Below are 23,754 nucleotides of genomic sequence, written 5' to 3' on the forward strand. Positions count from 1 at the left end.
GAAAAGTTTTGATCTATGATAAGAATAATATTTGTGTAATGAATATCAACCTCAGAAGGAAACCAGCAATTGAAAAAATAAAATAAAAATCCGTTAAAGCACTCGGATGAATACATTTAGATTTATGTACTGTTTGCAGTGGTCCAAGCGTCTAGTCTTCAAGAGAAAGCCTGGCATATTCTGAGGGAATTTTGACAGTATTTCATTAAAGTTCACCAACATTTTTTTGTAGTAACTAAATATACTTTGATTCTTACCTAGAGGCACCCATGAACTACTGTTAATAGATATGGAAGTCCGTTAAGCGAAAGTTCCTCCTTTTCTGCCCACAACCATTCGAATCATTTGCTTTGTCTTTTATCATCACTAACTTATTCTTATCTCTATTTTATTCATTACGGTTTTAATTCTACTCACACACCAATTTTTATCAATACTGTCCGCATTTGTAATCAATTTATTTACTTTTTGAGACAATCAACTTCTGTTTACATCCTAATTTTTTCCACTTCTCCCTACATCGCAGCCAATCAAACCTCTACTTGGAGGTATGGTAGCTCCTGATTCCAGAAGCTTGACTACACTAAGACAAACCCATTCGATTACTCAACAAGATATACAACGCCACAACTAGCTACAAAACAGACTAGAACTAGGGCATTTGAGCATCTAAAACACCATCCACTGAACATCACTAAAAGACTGGGACAAATCTGAAGCAACAATAAGCTAGAGAAAGAAAAGCAAATAGTGTATACTTGTTCATGTCAAAGTCACTGAATATGTTAGATATTGGATAGTGAAATAGATTTAGCGGTATTTTCAAAGCTCTGGGTCACGTAAGGTAAAACAGATGGCTCTCAAAACATGGGAATTCGTATAAGCGTGCTCTTTATAAAAGTCTATATATTGACAGCCATATACTTCATAGCAATTATTTGTACAACCAGAAATCATGATTATGAATACTCGCATTCTTTGAAACTAAGCAAGGTAGCTGTTTTAGCATATATATACTGTTCAGATTCCTAATGATTCTTATATACTTATCCATACTTTGGGAGGCGAAATTCTATGTGTTCATAGACGCTCTGGACATGTAAAGTGGAAGTTTGACTCTGGTATGCTTTTTCTTAATTCTCTTCATCCTGTTGTTTTAGCCTCTGCTCTTAGCGCGAGTTATGACAATGGGTAGGTTAAATACCTTTCTAGAGCCTTCTGTAGGCCATTACTGATTGTAGATCCAATTAGCGGTTCTCTCTACGAATATGCAAGTTCAGTCTCAGAATTCTTATTTCAACTGTTGGATCATTCCATCATGGGGCACGTTCGACGTTCTCCTGCATACTACAAAAACTTCTTATCTCTCGGTAATTGGTTTTATTTGCTAACCGGTAGAACCTCAAAGTTCCTCAAGGCTTATCTAAAATGGGAGATTAGCATTTCATTAAGTCATTATTTCATGAAATGTTTTATTTTTTCTATAGTTACCTGAGTTACTGTTCTCATTTTTGGTAATCTTGCAAATAATAACGCCTTTTTGGGAATAGCAAGTACTGCTTCCTGGGGGCCCAAACTGTTTTCTACTGATATAACCTAACTAGCGTTTTCCTGTTGTATGTACTTCGGAATCATATTCATTTATTTTATTTGTCGGTATTTTCTTATGTGGCCAGAAAAATCAGTAATGTGTTTCACACATTTATTAGTCCATGAATTAAGTAATCTACGCCTAAATCGTTCTACGTTGTTTATGGACACCCTTCTCAACTGTACTGGAAAAATGTATAAATATCTATTTTGAATCCTCAGCATCATACTTGTGGTCTGTGATTAAGTTCACATTGCTGATCTTGTATTTCTACCGATTGTTGTTATATGACTCACTTCTAACTACCTCTGTAAGATGCGGTTTCAAAAATCACTTATTGAGGTTTTTTATCTGAAGTAATGTCATGCTCCTAATCCGTCTAGCATATTAACGTACTTATCAGGTAAATGTGATATCAGTTAATTTCGCTTCTCATTCATATGAACACATTTTTCCAGAGAAGTAACTAACGTCTTTCTTCTCCCTCATTATAGTTGATGACGTTATCTTTCATAAGAAAAGTTAGAACGTGGGACATAAACACAGCTTCAATTTTTTACAACACATTACAGAGTGATGAAATTATCGAGGTGAATTTAAAAGCAATAGCAATTTTAATATTGATTGTAGTTAAAAAGATTAGAGATAAAGATTATGGTCAGAGAATTATTAAATTTGTGGATTATAGTCATTTTGCACATCTAGAAGTCGATAGAGTGAATGCATCTTAGTCATGTCACTAAATGTCTCCTACCACTGATCACAGTAATCGTATGGACTCCAACCAGATAATCTCCATCAACAATCAGGACTCACATCAACAGTCAACGACTTCATGGATTGGTGTCAGATCTTGGTCTGACAGCCGCTAGCTTTCTCTTTACTTCTCCACCAGCCATCATCATTCACCGGTCCTCACTTGGAATTCATCTCCACGCACCACTTTACAGTGTAGTCTGTCGTATAAATTCCGTATGATTCTGACGATCTTCCTAGGTAAACCATAGTGTCAAACAAGGTTCTGTAGGGTTCTGTCCATACTGTTAGACACGTTCCCATAATCAAAGAATTCGATTTATAGTGACCAGTTCTTTTCAATTGACTCTTCAACAATGATCGTGGTGTTGAGATTTAGCTTGTGTACGACCGATTCTTATGGAATTCAGCCTGTTGATCTCGGAGTTAAGCGTCTACTGAATATTTTATTCAGTTTAATTACTGCTGTTGAAAACTTTTTCTAGTACTGATTGTAGTGTGATGCCTCTGTAGTTTTCACAATTGCTGAGATCTTTCTTTGTCATCTTGATGAGGTATCATTCTTTTCAATCTGACGGCATTGGTCCTTTCTCCTCCAATCCTGTCGTAACGTTTTTGAATCTTATCGACTAGCTTGTGCTGTCATGTTAATTGTTTAATTTTAAATATTGTTTGCGAAGATGTAATGTCAGGATATATGAGTTTGGATGGTAGTGGAGTAAATAGTTCGTGTGATGAGGTCTATGACATGAATATATAAATTAAGTTATGGGTGAATGGAACGAAGAGACGATATCACAGAAACTCTCTCAGTTCAATAAATTAGTAAGTCAGCTAGAAGTAATTCGGTTGTCTTTTCTTAGCAAAGTAAGTTGTATCTAAAAATGCTTGCCTATGTCATTATATTTACTGATAAGGTTCTAAATCGGACTTTTGGACCTCTGTGGATATGAATTCAGGGAAAATTTTCGAGTCAATATTTCAAAATTACGTGGATAGGTGCCCAACTTCGTTTAATAATGAGAATGTTGACAAACTGAAAAATTCTACTGAAGAAGAGATTGATATAATCAACCTTGGAAGAACTCAATATAACCTAGTACTTCGTGATCGTTTTACTGGTTTGGTGAGGTGAGTTATCATTGTTAACCCATATAGTAGTATGCGATGAACATAATTTTGAATTTAAAGTATCTTGGTGATTGGTGTCTATATTATGCATATACTGACTATTTTTATTAATCATTGTTGATTGCTGGCCCAGAGCAGTATTTTAAGCACTAACAAGGTATAAAAATCCTCATAGTTATCAACATTCGTTTTGAGTTGTTTGGAAAGTGTTTATTTATTTGGATTCATAAAACACTCAAAATAATAAATCCGAAAATTTAATATTGTTAGAAATTGATTTCAGTAGTGCGTAAATACATTCATTTTTTTTTGACTTCGCATTCCCAATTTCTTTTTCGTCCTTCTTACGGTTATTTACTATTATTTTATATTTAATAATGTTTCCGCAGTTATATAGCACGGGTCCATTTGTAATGTGAGATTAGCTATGACAACCAACAGTTGTTTTTCAGCTGAATGTAGTTGACTTAAACATTAGCTTATTATTTTAACTGTTTGGTAATAATTTATGTGATCACCGATACATTCAAATTATTTTAAAGTGGAATAAAAGATATATAACTTGAAAACTGCGTACAGCTGTTCATATGGACTGTACATCTGCTAGGTAATTTGATATAGTTGGTGGAAAATCTTGGACCTAGGTTTCGGACTATTTAGCATTCCCCAACAAGATTTACCCATAATTTCTGAGGGGCTTATGCACCCCGGTGAACTCGAACTTGCATCACTCAGCTTCACAGTCCAAAATATTACCATTGAGCTGTTCAGGATATGAAACTGTCCTTACGTAGGACTGAGATATTTACAACTGATTGATCACCCAGTAATAATCAGTTTCATATTTGTCTAGTCCTTTTGGTGCTTCTCGAATTCCACCGCCTAACATCTAAACATAGTGCACATTATGTCGAGTCACTCACGCTAGTGACCACATTCCAACTTTATCGATCAACACTAAGAGGAAATGACACACTACACCTATGTATAAACTAAACTTTTTGGTCACTAAAACCTTGCGAAGTAAACCATAACTTTAATTCAGTAGATTGGGATTTTGTGCTGAAGTAAATAAATTCAAGCGGTATGTTATAATCCGTATGCGACAGTCAAGTCAGTGAGTTAGCATGATTTTGTTTAACCACTTATAATGATGTTTGCGATACATGTTAAAATAGAATTTTATGATTTAAGAAGGAGATACGACTACCTGTTGGTGAAAGTTCTCAATGGTTTTCTATACTCTTCAAAATATTTAAAGTATTAATTAGTGATCTTGTTAATATCAGTAACAGCTTTAGGTTTGCTTGATTCTAAGCATTACTTTATGCTGTTGAGTTTTTTAATAATCAGTTCTTATGGTCATCTATTTAGTTCTTATTCTTTTTTCTCTGTTCTTTTTACTAGGCTTAATATCACTTACAATACGTTCGCCTCTCATACAGAAGCAGATTTACAAAATTATGGTTCGTAAAAAATATTATCGTTTGTAATTAATTTTTAATTGTTACATTATTCAAATTGCCATTTTTAGTAAATAGGTGAAATTGTGGTAAATTTGGATTGGTTAAACAGTAATCAACATCGGAAAACCTAGAAACTTTTAGTGCATGATTCGTTTAAGTTAAGAAAGATTCAGTCGGCCACAACAAAGACTAGAAAAAAAATAATCCTTTAGTATAGTGAAATTATTAGCTTCGTTATGAATCTTTCCACCCTGGTCAGATAATCCTTCCATATTTTCATTAACTCATAAAGTATATTGATTGGTTTCATATTATTCATATGTGCACCTAAGAATTATTATATATTAGAGTGAAGCTTGATGAAGATTTAATATAAACATTTGTTTACTTGCTATTAATTTTGTAATTTTGAACATTTACATCACTTTTAATTTTCACTGTTATCTAACAGATTTACAGCACGTTGCTATTACTCAACCGGCCTTATTGACCTTTGAAGGGTCTAAGTGTAAGTTGACAAAGTATATATTTTTTACCAAACTTGCACATTTTAGAGTAAATGTACTATGAGCTACCGTAAATAGTTTCAGTTAACTCCACTTAGTAATCATATGTAGGAAGTCTGGATGCCAAATGCTTTTCTGCACTCTCTGCTTCACCTGACATTCCACATAATGATTAGACATATTATATGGCTTCACTGTATCAATCGATATTAATTCAGAACTTTACTCTTCATGTTACTTCAATATTAGTTATGTGTTATATGTAAGGCTCCATTTTCAGGCACTCCAATTTTAATTATTGCACCATGGATTTGAACCCATTCAGTTGACACTTAAGTTATAGCATTAGCCTGAGTGCAATTAATAGCCTGTAGATGGGTCTACATTGGTTTTACAATATAGTTGTTCCTAACACAATACGGCATGAGTTGAAATCTAACATACAGAAATTTCTACCTCATGGATGAACGGTCCATATTGTCATGTTTAATTTAATTCGTATCATAACGGGACATTTTTCCACTGCCAACTTTAAGTAAATGTCTCACTCTTGATGTAGTTGAGCTCCACAAATTTTAAAAGACGTTTCTCAGACGTCGTCACATATGTGGATTTTCGATATGTTGATTGTATGTTCAAGGAGTTTAATTGAGTAAATTCAACTATATACTTTTGCAAATTAACATATCTATCCTAGAAGATTCTTGGTTATTTCACAGCTTATTTGGATTTAGTTTCTGCTTCGACTATATTTTCTTTCTTACTAAACAATACAGAATATCTTACCAAGTAATAGTGAGAGCTCTAGAGTCATCTTAGGCTACCAAAAGCCAAGTCTCTTAGATAAAAATGGGGTTAGGTTATGAGATCCCACTTTGTAATTTAAAACTCAACGTAATCATATAATATCATTCAATGCACCAAGACATGTTGCATGAATTTTTATAACACCTATAAATGAACAAGTAATCACACTAATCAGTAGCAACTGTTAATCAGATTAGCGATATCGAATCATCATAATTGTATTATTTGGACATTTTTAATGCTGACTTTTACATTCCAGTTATTTCTTATCTTCACCTAATTTCCAGCATTTAAAACTTACTCGAATCACTAGTTCCAAAAATACTCAACTTTTAGAAAATTCGGATAATTTTAGATATTTTAATGATAAAATAAATATCTATTCGACTTACGAATCCTATTTTTGGTGATTGAAAGTGACCCTAATCTAGTATGTTTGTAGTTCGCAACTATATTTATTGATAAGCAATCTGTTGGTAAGTGATTTTAGTTTACAGTTGTCCATATTCAGGACTCCAAGTGATCAGTCTTTGTTACCATATGGGTAGCCTAAACATATTGCTTTTATATAGCGTTGTGTTACAAGTTTTTAGCGTATTTCAGTATGTGACTAACAGTAAAACATAAGGCGCTCACTTTGTCTTATTAGGGATTCATCAGATGGATCAGTAACGTGTTTGTCGGATAGTATATACGTTAGTAAAACTATTCATTCCCTTAAACTCTTTATTTTATTGTCATTAATACTTTCAGATTTTGATGTATTCGATTTTATGTATCTTTTCTTCCCCAGTAATATGGAGTCTACCGTTATCATCTCCTGTAATCGGCATGTATGCATTATGGTCACCGTCTGATTCATCATCTAGTGTTGATGCAACGAACGAAAACACCAATAATAACATTAATAGCAATAACAAGGAATCCATAAAAGAGACAGCTAAATTACCACGAATCCTTAGACGTATCGCATTTACAACTTATGCATTAGATCTACATAATATGACAAATCCTACAGATGACCAAATTTATGATGAATTGGAAGCGAAATTTAATGGAACATTAGATTTAGCGTACGTCCTAATCTTAATAATTTTTTATATTTGTATAGAACATCGTAGTTATAACTGATTTTGTAATTGTATATATCCGTTAAATTTTGTTGTAAACTCATCACGTTTATAATCAAATTAAGTAATATTATGTTACTGAAAATTTTCTCTTTTCTCTTTTTGTTGTGGTGTAGACTTGTTTTTTTCTGATCATTTAAATCAAGAGCCGATTCTCAATGGCTACGATAGCTGAGTGATTTTCAGTATTTTTAGAACTTTTTTCGACTCTCCAATTAATACTGGTTGACGAGATAAATACTCGATATTGTAACAAGTATGATCAAGAAATGATGTTTAAAAGATATGAATCCTACCACATTTCTCTCCTTAAATTTACTTATATTATTTTAAGGAAGTCTAAGCATTCAACTACATCCTCCTGTTGATGTAATATCCATCAACAACTGAACGACAGGTATACTACTTAACTCTGTATTAGTTTATTGTTGGAGAAATTGACTGTTCTAGGTCAAAAACATGTTCCCTAGTAATTATTCACGACAGCGGGTTTCTTCTAATCATTGCTCGAGTTTGGTAAAACTTTCGTCTGAGCTATATAGGTTTTAAAGCGTAACTGACCGATATATTTGGGACATGCGTTATACTTATTAAAACACTGCCTACTTTAAAGCTCAATTCTAGCTGGTATATTGGTAGGTTAGGAAACGTTAGGAGTCGTCAAGTTAGAACACAGGATCAGTCTATAAAGTCATCGACAGTTGGTCTTACCTGTGTAAGCGAACATTGACTTCCTGCCTGGTTTGCATTTGGTAACCATCGTCTACAGTTGAATGTGTTAGAAGACGTAGCTTGAAATTTCTCCCAGTGGTTTACTTTACTCGTTCTTAAATCTTTCTTTATTACTGAGGTTTCAATATTATCTATTACTTCCCATTCTTCTTAAACTATGTCCGTATTGTTTTGCTAATTATGTTAATCTTCTCTCGCATTACTGACCGAGGTTTTAACGATCTAAATAAATGCGCATCTGTGCTAGATCCTACCCGCGATATATATAATCTTATCATAGTATGAGAACCAACGATATACTAGCGGGGTTTGTCAACTCACATAAGGACTTCATTTTTACACATAAAAGTATTATTTTAATGCATTAATTCATTACAACCTAGTTTTGCCATGTTAAAATGATTTCAATATTATAATTAGTACAGACCTTTATTTGTGAATTATTGGGATAAAATGAAAAACGGACTTCATACCTTTAAATTTCCTATGAGCTTTTTGTGCTTACACTGTATTGCACCATATACGATTGATTGATTGATTGATTACAGAGTAGTAATGAGTGTCATGTTTATTTATCCCTTTAGTATTGATCGAATTCTGTCGATCAAGTTGTGATGTGACCACTGGTCTAAGTGGTTGGACATACCTGCACTGTATTTAGATGTTCAATGGATCAAGGTAGTCGTCATGAAATATTTTTAGGACCGATTCGATAATCACTCAGGTTGTTTACCTAGAATACTAATCTAATTATTTGAACAATGTAAAATATTAAAACAAACATTTGCGTAATCGCCATACTATTCGTTATTTTATACTTACTCATATGATTAATTGTATCCTTTACTCATATACGTTTTATATGTACGCTTGTCGGTATGTATTTGTCTATCTACTTATTTATTCTATCCATTCTCTATTCGAACTGCGTATAAATACACTTATTAACTTATACTTTGAGTCTTTTGGTATGCTAATTCGATTTTGGATTTGTACGTTCGTTAATGAGGATCTGTATTTCACTGAAGTCAAATAAGCTACCATAAATGGTAAACATTTAGTCTGTCAACTGTGAATATTATATACAAATAATTGTTTACTTTTAGATTCATTAATAATTTTGAGTATAACGAGATATTTCAATTATTTTATGGTTTTGCAGACCTTCATTATATATTGGACGTTCAAAATCAACTCCAGTTTATGCTTTGATGTGTCTAGCAGAGGCTACATTACGAATACGTGGTTTACGTAGAGCATCTGAAATGTATATGTTGGAAGGTCCGAAAAATTTAATTGTCATGGATAATAATCAACAAACTACTACTACTAAGACTACAATTACTACTGATACAAATAATCATAATAATAATAATTATAATAATCACAAAGATAATTGGCCAACTGGTCTAATCGGTTTATATGAATTACCTACAAGTTATAAAAAAACATCATCATGGGATGATAATCGTATTGATGACCAACCAATGTCTACACTGAAACGTGGCAAACGATTAAAGCGTTTACCGTCCATATCATCATCGGACTCGTCTACAATGTAAGTTGGATAAATCATTGCCGTATATGTGTACATTTCATTCAGTCTGTTATAAATGAAGTATGAGATTTGAACACTAGACATTAACTAAATAATCAGATGAGTAAGGCTAAAAAATGCTAAACTGACCGGGCACTAGGTCAGTAGTTCACCATACTTGATCACTTGATACATTCGACCCAGTTATTTGATTAGCCGTCGAAAACCGAATATTGATAACAAGTATTTACTGAGACACAATAGTTTCTTTTAATTGATACAGATGGAAATCGTCTGTCTTCGTTCACCGGTTAATCACGGTTTGTTTTCACCTTATATATCACAATCTTTTAAACACTGGTGCTTACAATTGTTTGCTGTTGAGTCATTTTATGCCATAATTCTTCAGTATAAGTATATTCGAGAATCCCCGAGATTTGTTTTAACTGTAAATAGCTTATCTTACTCTGAATCTATACGACTCACTAACCAACCGATTATACGTTTGGTGTACTCGCCTTTAAACTTCACATTTCTCAAAATGTCAGTTGAAACAAAAATAAATGATGTGGGAGTTTGAACCCATAACCTATTGGTTAAAAACCAAATCCATTTAATGACTGAATCACAACTTAGCAAAAAAAAGTGACTAAGTAATCTCTGCTCAGAAATAAATGTCCATTAGGTTAGCAGAAGTCTACGGTAAACATATGGTTATTAATTATTAACATCAAATTACAATGATTTTTAGAAATGTTATCGTAAATTAGTCAAGTTCCTTTTCCCGTTTAAAAGTTGCAGAGATATCTTTGAATTCATTCTTTCGGTTTGAAGATTTTGATCAATACTGTTTGCCTGTGTACAAGTGCTCTATTCTTGAATCGTTTTACCGACCTAGTCGAACTTTATTTTGGATTTTTTAGAGATCTTTCAAGGAAATACCATGTTGTTTGAACGGTCTGCGATAAACCCACTTAAAATATGAGTTTCACGTTTAATAAAGCAAACACAGTATTTTATTGATAAATCTGACTGAACGCTTGAATCCGTTTCCTAAGCTCTTCTAATAACCTCATACTAAATCTACACAAAAACGTGAACATGAGATAATAGGTGCAAAATGTGGAGTGTTTTTTACTACAAGGTTAGTTTATGGGCAGAAATTCGAGAGTATTTATACCATTTCAGACGGCTTTGGGCTTCTGGAAGGTTCTAAAACCCTATTAAACATAGAAGCAGGATAGACAATCATAACGTTTTTAGCTGATTCAGGTAGTAATGTCTCTCCGCTGTGCATCCGTCCATCATCTTTTGTCTACTGAAAAATCTACCTCTTAGTTACATTAGAATTCGATCTATTTTATCTCTTTATCACTAACGCAATTTAATCAAAGCGAATTCAATTATTAAATGACTACAATCTCCACAAACCCCCATTCTGATAACAAAACATATATGTATATTTATAAGTTAATTGCGCAGTCACATTTCGTTATCGTCGTCAAATAAAATCAACAAGACAAAATCTACCTCAGTCAGTCATTATATAGATATATATTTAGGTGATCATCAGTCGTTCCTATGGTTACTGTTACGATTTCAATTGAAACATCTAATAACAATAAATGTACTAATAGCCATAACATTTTGATAGTATATTGTCTTATTGTATTCGGATATTCTTAACACAAAATACACAGTATTACGATAAATTCCTCTTCACTATACATTTTAACTGTAAATATTTGGTTGTACATACCTAAAAAAGTTCCCACTATTGATTATCTGCAGATTCACTAGTGAAGTTTTGGACCATTTCTATTAAGTCCATAAACGTTTTTTCTCATCATATAATATAGTGAATGAACCAATCAAATTAAAAGAGGAAAATATACTAACTACTGTGATGGTATTTAATCATTTTTGTGATTGATAGATCGTAAGTTTTTCAGGAAATCTCATTCATACATCACATATACAGTTAACATGCGTAATGATGTAGGTGAAAAAAAAGAAGTGGAGAATAAAGATATATACAGTTGGAAAATAGATGACTCAAAAATATAAGCAAATCAACTCAATCAAACGTAATATAGCTCATGAGGAAACTAATTTGACTGATAATGTTATAAACTAAGCTCTGTTTATCCACAATGTTTTATTTATATGATTTGTTAACATTGAGAATATTTAAGAAAGAGTTTATCAGATGATCAGGTAATAGAAACTATTATTTATTTCATTACTGTAAGTAACAATTAACTAAATGGAATTGTTTATAGTTAAATTATACCCTAAAGGTGTGTATAGTTATATTTGTATGAATTTAATTATTGCACACATTGTATTTCATCGTTTCATATTTAAACATCTGCTTGTAAAATAAATATGTATATGTAAATTTTCAAAAAATCTCATATTATGTTGTCTTGGTTACATAGTTAAACAAATTAAGAACATGAAACAGTGGATTATTCAACTATTACATGTATTAACTAAACATTACCCTAATTTTGCTTCTATTTTTTGTTTACCTCCTAATTCATTCTCATTTGAAGTAATGAACGGAACATGTTAAACAGTATAATCATTAAATCCAGCTTATATTTTGGTGTAATAACTCTGAGATAATTGTGTTTAGTATTGTTTGGCTATATGCTACCTGTCTGTTTGAACTTAATTTTATCAAATGTGTTCAATTGGGATGAGATTGATTTATTAATAATTGGATAATAACTTTATATCTGTCTAGAAGATGATATTGGACATTTAACGACTGTGTTTAAGAGTGATTTAATAAATTATATAATTTTCTTGTTTAATTCTTACCTAGTTCAAACTTGTGTTGTAACGGTCTCTTTTTTTTCAAAATATATAAACCATATCTATGGTTATTATGAATTACTGTACGCGACGATCTCAGATTTAAAATAACTTCTGTCGCGTAACAGTTTCAAGTATCCTTCGAGTTCTGGTAATACATCTGAAGCACTTAACTCTGAACCATTTATTATCTCTAACTCAGACTCTACTTTACCTTTTTCTATCTAGACATTCCAGCAGTATTATTAACTCCAGCGAAAATGTAACTCTGAACCTGGTACATAAATCTGTACCTAAATAATTTACAGTCATTTGGATTATATCGATGTTTAATGTCGACCGTAAACCGATTTTTAATATTCATCACTTTATTTTGTCCTTTGTATTTGGTTCTTTCATTTTGGGAAAAAAATAGGTGGGCTGTCATTGTACCTCCACCTAGTCCACTAACACATCCAACGGAAACTGTAAATTCTTCGAAAATTACAACATTACGAGATTTACCTGTTAACAAGACTTACATCAATGGTATTGACAAGTATTCTGATGGTAAACATGCAAAGATTACTCCTACTAATAAATTATTTTGGTTACTGTCAATTTTCTTCACTGTTTTGTGTATACTTCCTGTGTTCGTATATTTCATCAACAATTTTGTGAAATCTAATACAATGAGCTGTTTAACATTCATTTCGAGCTTTAAAACAATATGTAAGAATTTTAATATTGTATACAATGTCGTTTCAAAATCGTACACTACACATATCGACATGAAAAATAGTCGTCTGTCGACAAGTGCACTTAAAACAAAAACGGATCTGTCACAAGAAACAAGTTCAATAGTAGCAGGTCTTCTTCCATCGCACTTCGATACACCAGATTCTAGTGGTTGGGCTGGGTGTTCAGCACAAGAAATTGGACAACCGGAACCAATTCGTTTTAATTTAAACAAAGTTTTAGGTCATGGGGCAAACGGTACTATGGTTTTTGCGTAAGTATATATTTCATAAATCTACTTACTGAATTATTCATTTGCTTGATAATAATGGTTACTTGCTTATATGGTATAAATCTTTATATTAAGTCTCAGGACTTTTAATATTATCATTTTTGAAAATAGTAATCGGAAGCCTGTTTTTTCCAGATCTTAATATAACGTACCTTGATGATAATTTCCCAGTTATCAGCTAATCTTACAATTACATCTGATAAATTACAAACAAGCGTGGTTGAATAAAAATAATAAACTGCACGGCGGTCTAGTCACTAAAATACTAGATGCTTAATGATCTCTTTTCCACACACACACAAGTATGACTCGAGGTTGGTTACATAAATCTGTACTTAGAAACTAATTTTGACTAAGATTTCAAACTGATTGCTTGATATTCATCACTGAGTACTGTTGAGGCGTAGCATAGTAAGAATAACAAATTCAATAGATTATACTTTCATTTCTGATTGATCGTTTTTTGAGGTCGCTTATGTTACGGGTTTTTTATATATTAAGAGTAAAGGTATACTATACTAATGGCCTTGAGCGGCCAATCAAAATCAAGGCAGAATGTGTTTAATTTTAGTGCATTTAAAGACACTTAGGGAATGTCTTGTTGTTAAATATCATATTTTTGTTTGGATTTCGGATTTTGAATGGTCTGGATGATCATTTTATTATGCAATAAAGTGTTTGCGCCAGAATTTTAGGTTTAGGAGTCAGGGTTTGCGATCCTTAATGAATTTATCTTTCTTTTCGTCATATAGAGCGCTTTCACAAAGGCTGCATTCCGTTAGGTTGTGGTCATGGTCACTCTTAACTTCACTAGACTCTGTCAGTATAGTATACTTTTGCCACATTAAGTATTCTTTGGAATAAGCATATCTTCATCTTTCTGTAACAATCTCTGTTTTGTGTAAGTAGTCATAAAATATGGGGACGTTTTTATTGTCACTACTATAAGAGGCCAATTTTTACGAATGAAATAGCAAGTTACTTTGTTTTTAGTGAAATGAAATTTCAGGCTTTATCATCATGATTATATTTACCAAGTATTAAAATATTGCAAAACAAGTGCGGACTAACAAAGTATAAGATTCATTTCCACATGATATCATTGTCTCTGTTTAATTAAATGCAAATATTTGCAGGTATCTCCTAGATTGTAAGCTCTGTCTTCGTTTGACTGTTCGTCAAGACATTGTTGTTAGTATTTTTAAGTTTATAATCGATTATATCAATTTGGTATATTGTTTTCCGTTTCTTCAAGACACGTTTAATAAAGTTATGACAGTAGTTTGTACCAATATTTTTAAAACATAAATCCTATAATTATCATCAGCTCATTTGCCAGCTACACATTAGTGTTATTGGCATCAACTGAGGGCTAGTAGTACTAGTACTCAGTTGCCCAATCCGAAGTTGGTGGAGCGGGGGTCGAGCCTTAGTGTTTGAAAGTTGAACACCTTGACTACCGAGTCATTAATTCTCTGGTTTCTGTTTAGACGAATTCATGTCATTCTGTGTGTGTGCATTCACTGTTTTTGCAGTTTCGTTAACTAATTTAAATTACATTACAGCTCTGCTACGTTACAATGTTTACTAGCTTTCTTGAAAATGTTTTTTTGTTAAAACTTAAACTGGATGGATGGAATTTTTTTCTTTTCTAATGAAGTGGAACTTATGGACCACATGAAACCGCTGTTAAACGTATTGTAAGACATCCTTTATTAGAAAAACATTGGCGTCGTGAACATGCCATATTGTTAAAGCATCAGCATCCACATTTAGTTCGTTGTTATTGGACAGTAAGTTGGTTTTTATCGTGAGTTAGTTCTTTTGTTTTTGATGAAACAAAGTATTGTAATATGAGATATAACAACGTATTGTTTTGATATCTTTCTGTCTTTGGAGTGCAAGTATGCTTATATATTCATTCACTGGAAGACAGTAGTTTTGTGATTAGAGTAGAGTACTGAATTTTTATTCACTTGAAATTGCAGGTTCTTACTCCTGCTTAACCTGCCACCGTTGAATCACCTGCATAATATCACTAATTCTTAAACTAAAAGTTGGACACATGCACTTGTATTTGGTTCATGAGTTATATTTAAATGTTCTACATTTACTTTAATCCAGAAATTGTTATATTTTTACAAAATACAACTTTCCCACTACATAATTTCAAGTACAGTATCGTACAAATGTGTATATATTTTATTTGCATATATGTGTTTATAGTTAGCCAAGTCTAAATCTTGCACTTAAACGAATAGATCTCCATTCGGATGAAATGTCTGATTTTAGAGTTAAAAATATATGTATTGTTCTCTACTCCTTCAATTCTTCAAATGATAATAGTTTATAACAAGGTAAATAATCTGTTTATAGTACTCAGTCAACTTATTTCTTTTTGCCTTTATAGGGTAGTACGGCAAACTTTCACTATTTAGTAATGCAAAGGTGTTCATTGAGTTTAAATGAAGCATTAACATCCATGAGTTCATCAAATGCATTGCAATCAGATGAAATCAATTCAACTGATCCCATTAAGACATCTTTACTCAATGATTTGGGTTTAACTCCAGTACAAATTATTCATCAATTTATTTTAGCTGTTGCATGTTTACATCGTAATCAAATTGGTAAGTCACTAGATCCGTTGTTTTTGTCTACTTTTCTTTCATCTTTTTTTTATTCTTACTTATTAATCCATAATTTTCAATATTTATCCACTTTACGTCAATTCATAATGCAAAACTAACTTCAAATTCATTTGGCCTTTGTTTCATAGTTCTGAGTTGTCTAGCTAACATTTACTCTACTCTTTTTCCTTGTTGATGTACTTGAACCTACATAGATTCGTTCCATCATGTCCTACTTAGTTTATAGTTGACTGATTAAATTGGTACTTTACTGTCTTTTTCAGTGTATGACTGTGAAACCTGTCCTTTAAATATAGGGTATTTGTAGGTTACTTTTATCCGATCAAAGATGCCTTAAAAGCATTATTTGCGTATGTCTGAATCACTGAGTGAGGTATACTGAAGTTAGACGTTGTTTACTAGCTAAAGATAACATCAACTGATATCATCGCGGATCTTCATCGACTGAGATAGGTAGGACACGTAATACATATACCTAATCACCGTCTGCATCAACAAGCTAGTGTAAGAGTAGGTTCATGTCAGTGACGGTTGGATTGTAGATGAGTTGTCTGGTTAAGTTCCTCAAGATTATCGTAACTAGTGGTTGAGATGTTGGGTGACATGGTTCAGAATCTGTCATAAGGGCATTGATGCATTTACTCTTCTTCTTTTGGATCCTGTCTTATAAATTTTTGAATTTTAATGGGGCTCACGCAATGAGGCCGCTTATTATGAAAGCAGTTATATTAGCTATTCCGATTATTAATTTATTCCCCTGTATTGCATGTAAAACCTGTAACTGCTTTATCCAATACTATGTAACTGTAAATAATAACCAGACAACCTTAATACTCATCAGCCCACAAGTTTCTTCTACGGATAAGACAAAAATATAAACCAACTAGTTCTCTGTTGTACTCTTGCTCATGCAGTCATAGACTTTGAATACCTAGCCGCACAACATCAAATAAGATATTACATTGTATATGCAACCCAGTCGTATGTGGCTCAAAAACGGAACAGTACTTAAATAATTAATTAATGATAATTATTGGACAGTAAGAAATACAACAATCAAATAAAAGCTTACAAATAGGCGTATATTAGAATATACTACTCCAATCATCTAGTGATTTCATATAATTGGTCCCCTTTATAACCGAAATGAAAACACTGATTTCTCTCATGATAGTTCCGAAATTTCAACGTTGCTCAAAATCTGTTTGATATATCATATCCTTAGTTTCAAAATTATTGTATGCTTTATTTGTTCTACAAATTCATTCTTCTTGGATTATACAATCTATAGCTAATGTTTTCTATTACCACCGATACTGTTACTATTGCTACCACTCTAATGTTTATCTTGATAATTTCATATCACAGTAGGTGATATGGTGTAATGACTTTCACTGGTCCATGTATATTTGCCAGGTCTTGTGTTGTTTATGATTGACTAAATAAATCGGTTATATAAATTACTAAGTAAACGTGTTATACATGAAACAGTTTAACCTTTGTTTTTGAAGTTAAACCAAATTATAATTTATTGCTATAGTATTTTCTTTTAAAAAAATATTGTAAGGGAAATTAATCTAAAGCAATCGTGATATTTCTACGTGAACAGACACAAATTTCTGGATCTGTAAAAAGTAGATTTATTATTACATTTAACAGTAAAATATATGCAACGAAATATTTCTTTTCACTTAACTCATTATATATCGCTTTATACAATAATTAACAACAAAATCACTACCAGTCTAACTGTATGGTGATTTAGTGTAATATTACTCGTATTAGTAACTTAAATGGTGAATATAACGTTCAAAAGTTAACGTTTTACACAAAATTTAACAGCCAATTAAGAGATTATGTGATAAGTACCAAGAACGTTCAAGTGAATAAATTGATTTTTGTTAGAATAGTCCCAAAATATCCCTCATCAAAGTCTCTAGAGGCCCAGAAACTCTAGTAAACACTTTATCCAATCAGCATTGAATATAAGCTCCGTAAAAAAACATCTAGAAAATTCAGATTCACGCTCCATGGTTTTGATTGAATATTTACCTATACTGCTACTATGTTAAGTATGGCTTCGAAAATTTTCATAGGCTCAAGGTCGTGTGTATTTCTATCTATACCCTCGTTTTTCCGTACATAAGTTAACTGTCAAGGAAAGCTCTTACTCGCATTTCGCGCCTTTCCTCTGTTGCTCCAGTTGACATAAAAAGTTATTTGGGATTATCGGAATCGGATAAGAAGATAGTTTAGGTGGTATCGGTGGCAAAACTTACACGTGTAGAATAGAACTGTAATTGTTACATCATTTTTTGTGTACGCATAAAGCATGATAAATAAAGCAAATTGAGAAACTAGTCGATTATTTATTTACTTATTAACACAGTTTCTGTAAAAATTATAGGGTTAAAAATACCAGTCTGATGCAGAACTTTTACATGCCCTGGTACACTCGAGGGTGGGGAGAGTCAGCTTTCCCTCTCGAAATGCTCTCACATGACCACACGTATAAAGCCACTATCATGGATGTCCTACTCACTGCCTTCTCGCAACGCGGGTGTTGGTTACGAAATTGAGAGGACGAAAAGCGAATGTCTGGCGCTTTAGCCGGGTCGGTAGATATGAAGGATCCACTCAGGGGAGTTGGAAAGCCGTAATTCCAAACCAGTGGTGCATATGGGCCCCAAGATCCTGAGGAAGCAAATGGAGAATGAACCTACTGTTGGTTACCATCTACCATGGGACTACATCTCCTTACGTTGTTCCATTGCCTTGTGGATTAGATCTCTGGGTCAAAGGCTTAGAGAATAACCACCCGCTTCGGTTTGGGCGCTCGGGCAGTATGTCAGTCCTCACATAAATCGAATGATGAAGTGTTGTGCATATATATCTGGTGCCTCCTTTTACCAATGTTTATGTGTCTAAATAATTTGAGAACTTAACTGTGACGACAATCACTTTTGAAATCTCATTTTGTATTTAATTTTTTTCAATTATAGTTCATCGAGATTTGAAACCAAGTAATATACTTATAATTTTGGATAATAATTCTAATAAAGTGAATAATAATAATAATAATTCAACCGAGAAAGCACGTGTTGTAGTTGGAGATTTCGGTTTATCTCGTCCATTACCTACAGATCAACACGAACAACAACATCAAGATACATTCAATTCAATTGGACCGCACATTTCTGTGAAAATTCAACAAATTAAAAGTCGTTCACTCTCTTCAACATCATACCAAAATGACAGTAGTGTTGAATTTAACTCATCTGAGAATGATATACAATCGGATGTTACAAGTGTTACTAATAATAATAGCAGTAATGTTTTCGGTATAAGTGTAAGATATGGTGACCAAGAAGAATATACTCCTGGTATTGTTAATAATTCCAGAAACCCTAATGTAAATAACTATCATAGTGATAAAAATCAAGTATCAGATAATAGTGTATGCTTCACTTTTGGTACACTTGGTTGGATGGCACCTGAACTGTGCGATGCAGAGTCGGCCTCACAAGTGGTAAGGTTTTTTACACTTTCAGTAAACATTATTCTTTAATTTTTTCAAAAAATAAATGTACAGCCTTTCAGAACGTTTTTGAATGTGTACCAAAACCGATAAAAATGTATTAATGTTTGTTGGATGAACCTATCCGAAACCTTTTTCAATGTTCAATAATTATGCGATGTTTATCACTTCCAACCACCTTTCTATTCATTTAGTGGGTGATTCCAGCATATCAAAGTGTAATTCTCATCAGAAATTTCATTTCAAGCTCTAACGTGCACTCTTTTTTATTACTCATCGGGTATATCGGACTGCGCTAGACAGATAATCGCGGCTAACTCCAAATATTAGCAAAATGAAACGTCAACAAGTCGAAATAATAATAATAACGCTAGAAAGAAAAACACAGGACAAATAACTCAATAAGAGAAATTGAAGTCGATGAATTTATGATGTGATAAATAATATTAAAGTTTTAGATTTAGAATAGAATAAAGAATAAACAAATCTTGGTCATAACTATTAATTTTAGTCCCATATCCAATCAAGTCTCTAACCATAGAGTAAGATTATTCTGCGAACTTCATTCGGAAAGGGATTCATCACTATCTATGTCATTTAAATTTGTTTTAAAACTGTCCATAATTAGTATAATCAACCAGTTAGTTACGAGAGGAACAATTGATTGTAAAGAGTTTTTTTAATTAAGTTCCTTAATTCATTCATTTAGTTTTTGTTGTATGAATTGACATTTGTTGACTATAAAGTCGTTAATCTTGTCATTATTTACGTGCAGTTTACATTTTTTCCAATTTATTAACAATAAATACTCTTCCTTAACAGGAGCAAAAGAAAAACATACAGCTTAAATTAAGAGAATATTTAACAATTAATTTCACGTTAAACTTTTGATTTATAAATTTATACCTGGTTCATCAATCCGCCTTTCTGTCTGTTCTCTTTTTATACAAACAGACTTGTGCAATTGATATATTCGCTTGTGGTCTATTGGCTTATTATGTTTTAACTTATGGTAAGCATCCATATGATTGCTGTAGTAAAGAGTTGAATAAATTTCAAATTGACAAAAATACCCAATCAACAACTGTATGTTCGTCAGTGTCATCCTCGTCATCTTTTACTACTACTGGTGTTGGTGGTGGGGACAGCAGCTCTGACACCGTAAATGAAGTTAAATCATTCAGATGTACCACTTTAAGCCGTCAACATGAACGACAGTTGGCAATAACTGAAGGTCGTCTACCTAATTTGGACACTTTGACCGAGAATCCAACCAATGTTCATGAAAGTAAAGAGTTACTTCTCTTGTCTATGTTTTAATATTGTGTTTGTTCTGTATGTATTCATCATTGTATCATGCAACACAGAGTAGTAGCGTCTTACAAACTAGTGTACTCAGCTCCAACTACATTTTTTATGTGGAAGCTAATGATGACACTTGTATGTACAGACTGTATTAGGTAAAGCAATGTCCAAACCCAATCTTTAAAGTTGAACTCTAACTACTAAAACGTCGCTTATTAGTCTCTACATCAGTTGATTCGCACTTGCAAATTGTTTGATATTATGATTTAATGCCCTACTGTGTTATGTATAATATTTGCTTTTCCTTCAAACAATCACGGTGCGCTTAATAATAATAATAATAATAATAATAATAATAATAATTATTATTATTATTATTATTATTATTATTATTATTATTATTATAAATATCATTTATAACACTGATACTACTAAGATTAATTTGGCATTCACGTTGATAACTTAATCGCACCCTTCTAATGTAATGTAACAACTTTTACCAATGCACATTAGCTCTGAATTCTACGTGACTCACGACTAACTGTTATTTGTATATCTACTCTCTGCAGAACTTTGATTAAGTACAAATGAATTTGAAACTTGTCATGTTATATAACATTTATTTAATTAACTCTATTGAAATCTTCTCTTCATCATGATACACATATTCATCTTTAATCACCCTCGTTGTAAGTAGCTGATGAGAACCTAACGAAATAAAATATATTCATATTATTCTGCACCAATCTTCCTTCTTGCTTTCTTTAATATAATAGTCATTAACCATAAAATCCAAAATATGCATTTTTGTTTAATGTATTAATTATCTTGGCTTTATCATAATTCATTACAATAGTAGTGCATAATATCACCATCAGAAAATTCAATGTAGATCAAATGAATCAATTACTCAATATGCACTCATTCACGGGATTTTCATTGAATCAAATTTATATGGAGTTATTTTTAAATAAATGTGTGTTAAACGCCTATACAATGAGATGAATTTCTATAAACTTTGTTTTGATGATGATGGATGAAACATTCATTCTAGATCCCACTGCTGGCCACCATCCATCTGTGCTTATAATGCTTATAACTGAGAGTAATATCGAGGTGATCCACACATATACCCTTGCCAGGGTAAACATAGCCCTATAAATAGGTTCTGAGATAAAGTGTAAATCTAAACTTATGAACACACTGATAAACCACGAGTGGTAATTTTTACAACGGTCAGAAGTAAAGAACTGTTGATTATTTCATGACTTCTACTTCCTCATTCACGGTTAATCGTTTGTAATCTGATAAATCATCCTACCTCAATAAAATATCCTGTGTAGAAATAATAACTCTAACTACTTAATATAAATTGTCTTGTAGTTCTGTTTTGTTTTATTTTGGAAATCTATACTGTTGGAACTTCTTTGATGCTTCATACTGAGAATAAGTTATCAGTTTAATCCACACCTACCATTTCAGTATTCTATCAAATCAATCATTCCGTTATGTTCAGAAGTCATTATTTGTTCATTCTACTATTTATTTCATACTGGTCATTCCTATTTGCTTCTTTTATTCCATTTTGATTATAACGATCTTTGTATAAAGTAGTAAATAACAAGACTCACTTTTTGTCAACTATTCCTAAGGTTTAAAAAGTATCCACTGCGTTATCATACAGTGTATACGAATCGACTCAAGTTGAATAATATCGGCACAATGTGTATCATGCTCATTGGAAGAACACCTGCTTTTTCCTATGATTTTGTAGCTAATAAATTAATTTGTGTAACGAAAAGTTACTTATAAATGTTTCATACACATAGTTCCCTTTATCATTTTGAAAAGAGCAAGAACAAAGATTCTAGCAGAATAGCATGAATTCATTTTATTTCATTTGATTGTTGTCAACTACTTACAACCTGTGATATTTTAAAATCATAATTACAAAATGGGTTTAAATTATTTACATGAAAGAGTTTAGTTGGAAGTTATATTGAAGACACATTAGTATAGTATAGCAAGGATGTAAATACATTTCATAGATTGAATATTGTAAATACATACCTTATGTAAAGGGAAATTTTACAACATTCATTCTGACAAGAGTTCAAACGGTCAGTAACAAGTGATTACATGATGCGTGAACGCTGATAGGAATAAAAGGAATAAAGCTCAGTTAATAAAATAAGATTACTAATCTAGAGGACTTTTATTATTATTGTTATTATTATTATTATTATTATTATTATTATTATTATTATTATTATTATTGTTTTACTCAACCACACCCATTGTTGAGACCTTTATTGAAAACAAACAACGTCATTCATTCACACATTTTTTTCATTAACGAAAGCACTAAATAAATTGTATTTACAAATTTAGTTTCCAGTTAGACCTATAAAACATCTGTGTGTACACAAGACTTATTAGAATTGAACTTGTAAACAAGTTTCCTTTCTTAAATTATTGTTTATTTGTTTACTCCCGTAAGCAATGAGAATAAAACATACAAAGAAGAAGAAGAAGAAATAGGTCAAACTGGCATACCTTTCACCTTTTTCATTTTTGCTATTACAATTTTATTTAAGTATGAACTTTCTTTTCAAAAATGAATGGTGTTGACTTAAAAAAGTAAAATAAACTGAAAAGGTGATTATACTTGCAAACAACGGAAATCATGAAGTTTTGGCAACAAAAAAAAGAAGAATATAACAAAATATTCTATGAGAGTTAGGTATGTTATCAAGTTTGGATAGTGACTGG

General features: G+C 32.1%; 1 protein-coding gene across 2 annotated transcripts in view; it reads left to right on the forward strand.

Moving 5' to 3' along the window:
* Nucleotides 1-804: 804 nt before the first annotated feature.
* ERN1_1 (Serine/threonine-protein kinase/endoribonuclease IRE1) overlaps nucleotides 805-23,754 on the forward strand; it is a gene marked incomplete at its 5' end in the record, with an annotated part of 34,814 nt that continues 11,864 nt past the window's right edge. Inside the window, 14 exons of one of the 2 annotated variants that reach the window (XM_012937574.3) lie at nucleotides 868-993; nucleotides 1,025-1,121; nucleotides 1,161-1,191; nucleotides 1,225-1,370; nucleotides 3,265-3,478; nucleotides 4,886-4,944; nucleotides 5,396-5,452; nucleotides 7,051-7,330; nucleotides 9,282-9,677; nucleotides 12,895-13,470; nucleotides 15,149-15,281; nucleotides 15,899-16,118; nucleotides 19,142-19,668; nucleotides 20,632-20,965. In XM_012937574.3, coding sequence (XP_012793028.2) covers nucleotides 868-993; nucleotides 1,025-1,121; nucleotides 1,161-1,191; nucleotides 1,225-1,370; nucleotides 3,265-3,478; nucleotides 4,886-4,944; nucleotides 5,396-5,452; nucleotides 7,051-7,330; nucleotides 9,282-9,677; nucleotides 12,895-13,470; nucleotides 15,149-15,281; nucleotides 15,899-16,118; nucleotides 19,142-19,668; nucleotides 20,632-20,965 — 3,196 coding nt within the window. Of the gene's footprint in view, nucleotides 994-1,024; nucleotides 1,122-1,160; nucleotides 1,192-1,224; nucleotides 3,479-4,885; nucleotides 4,945-5,395; nucleotides 5,453-7,050; nucleotides 7,331-9,281; nucleotides 9,678-12,894; nucleotides 13,471-15,148; nucleotides 15,282-15,898; nucleotides 16,119-19,141; nucleotides 19,669-20,631; nucleotides 20,966-23,754 lie in introns of both variants that reach the window. The other variant, XM_051216949.1, reaches the window with a different exon arrangement.

This window comes from Schistosoma haematobium, chromosome 6, assembly GCF_000699445.3.
Source record: "Schistosoma haematobium chromosome 6, whole genome shotgun sequence".
Lineage (NCBI taxonomy): Eukaryota > Metazoa > Platyhelminthes > Trematoda > Strigeidida > Schistosomatidae > Schistosoma > Schistosoma haematobium.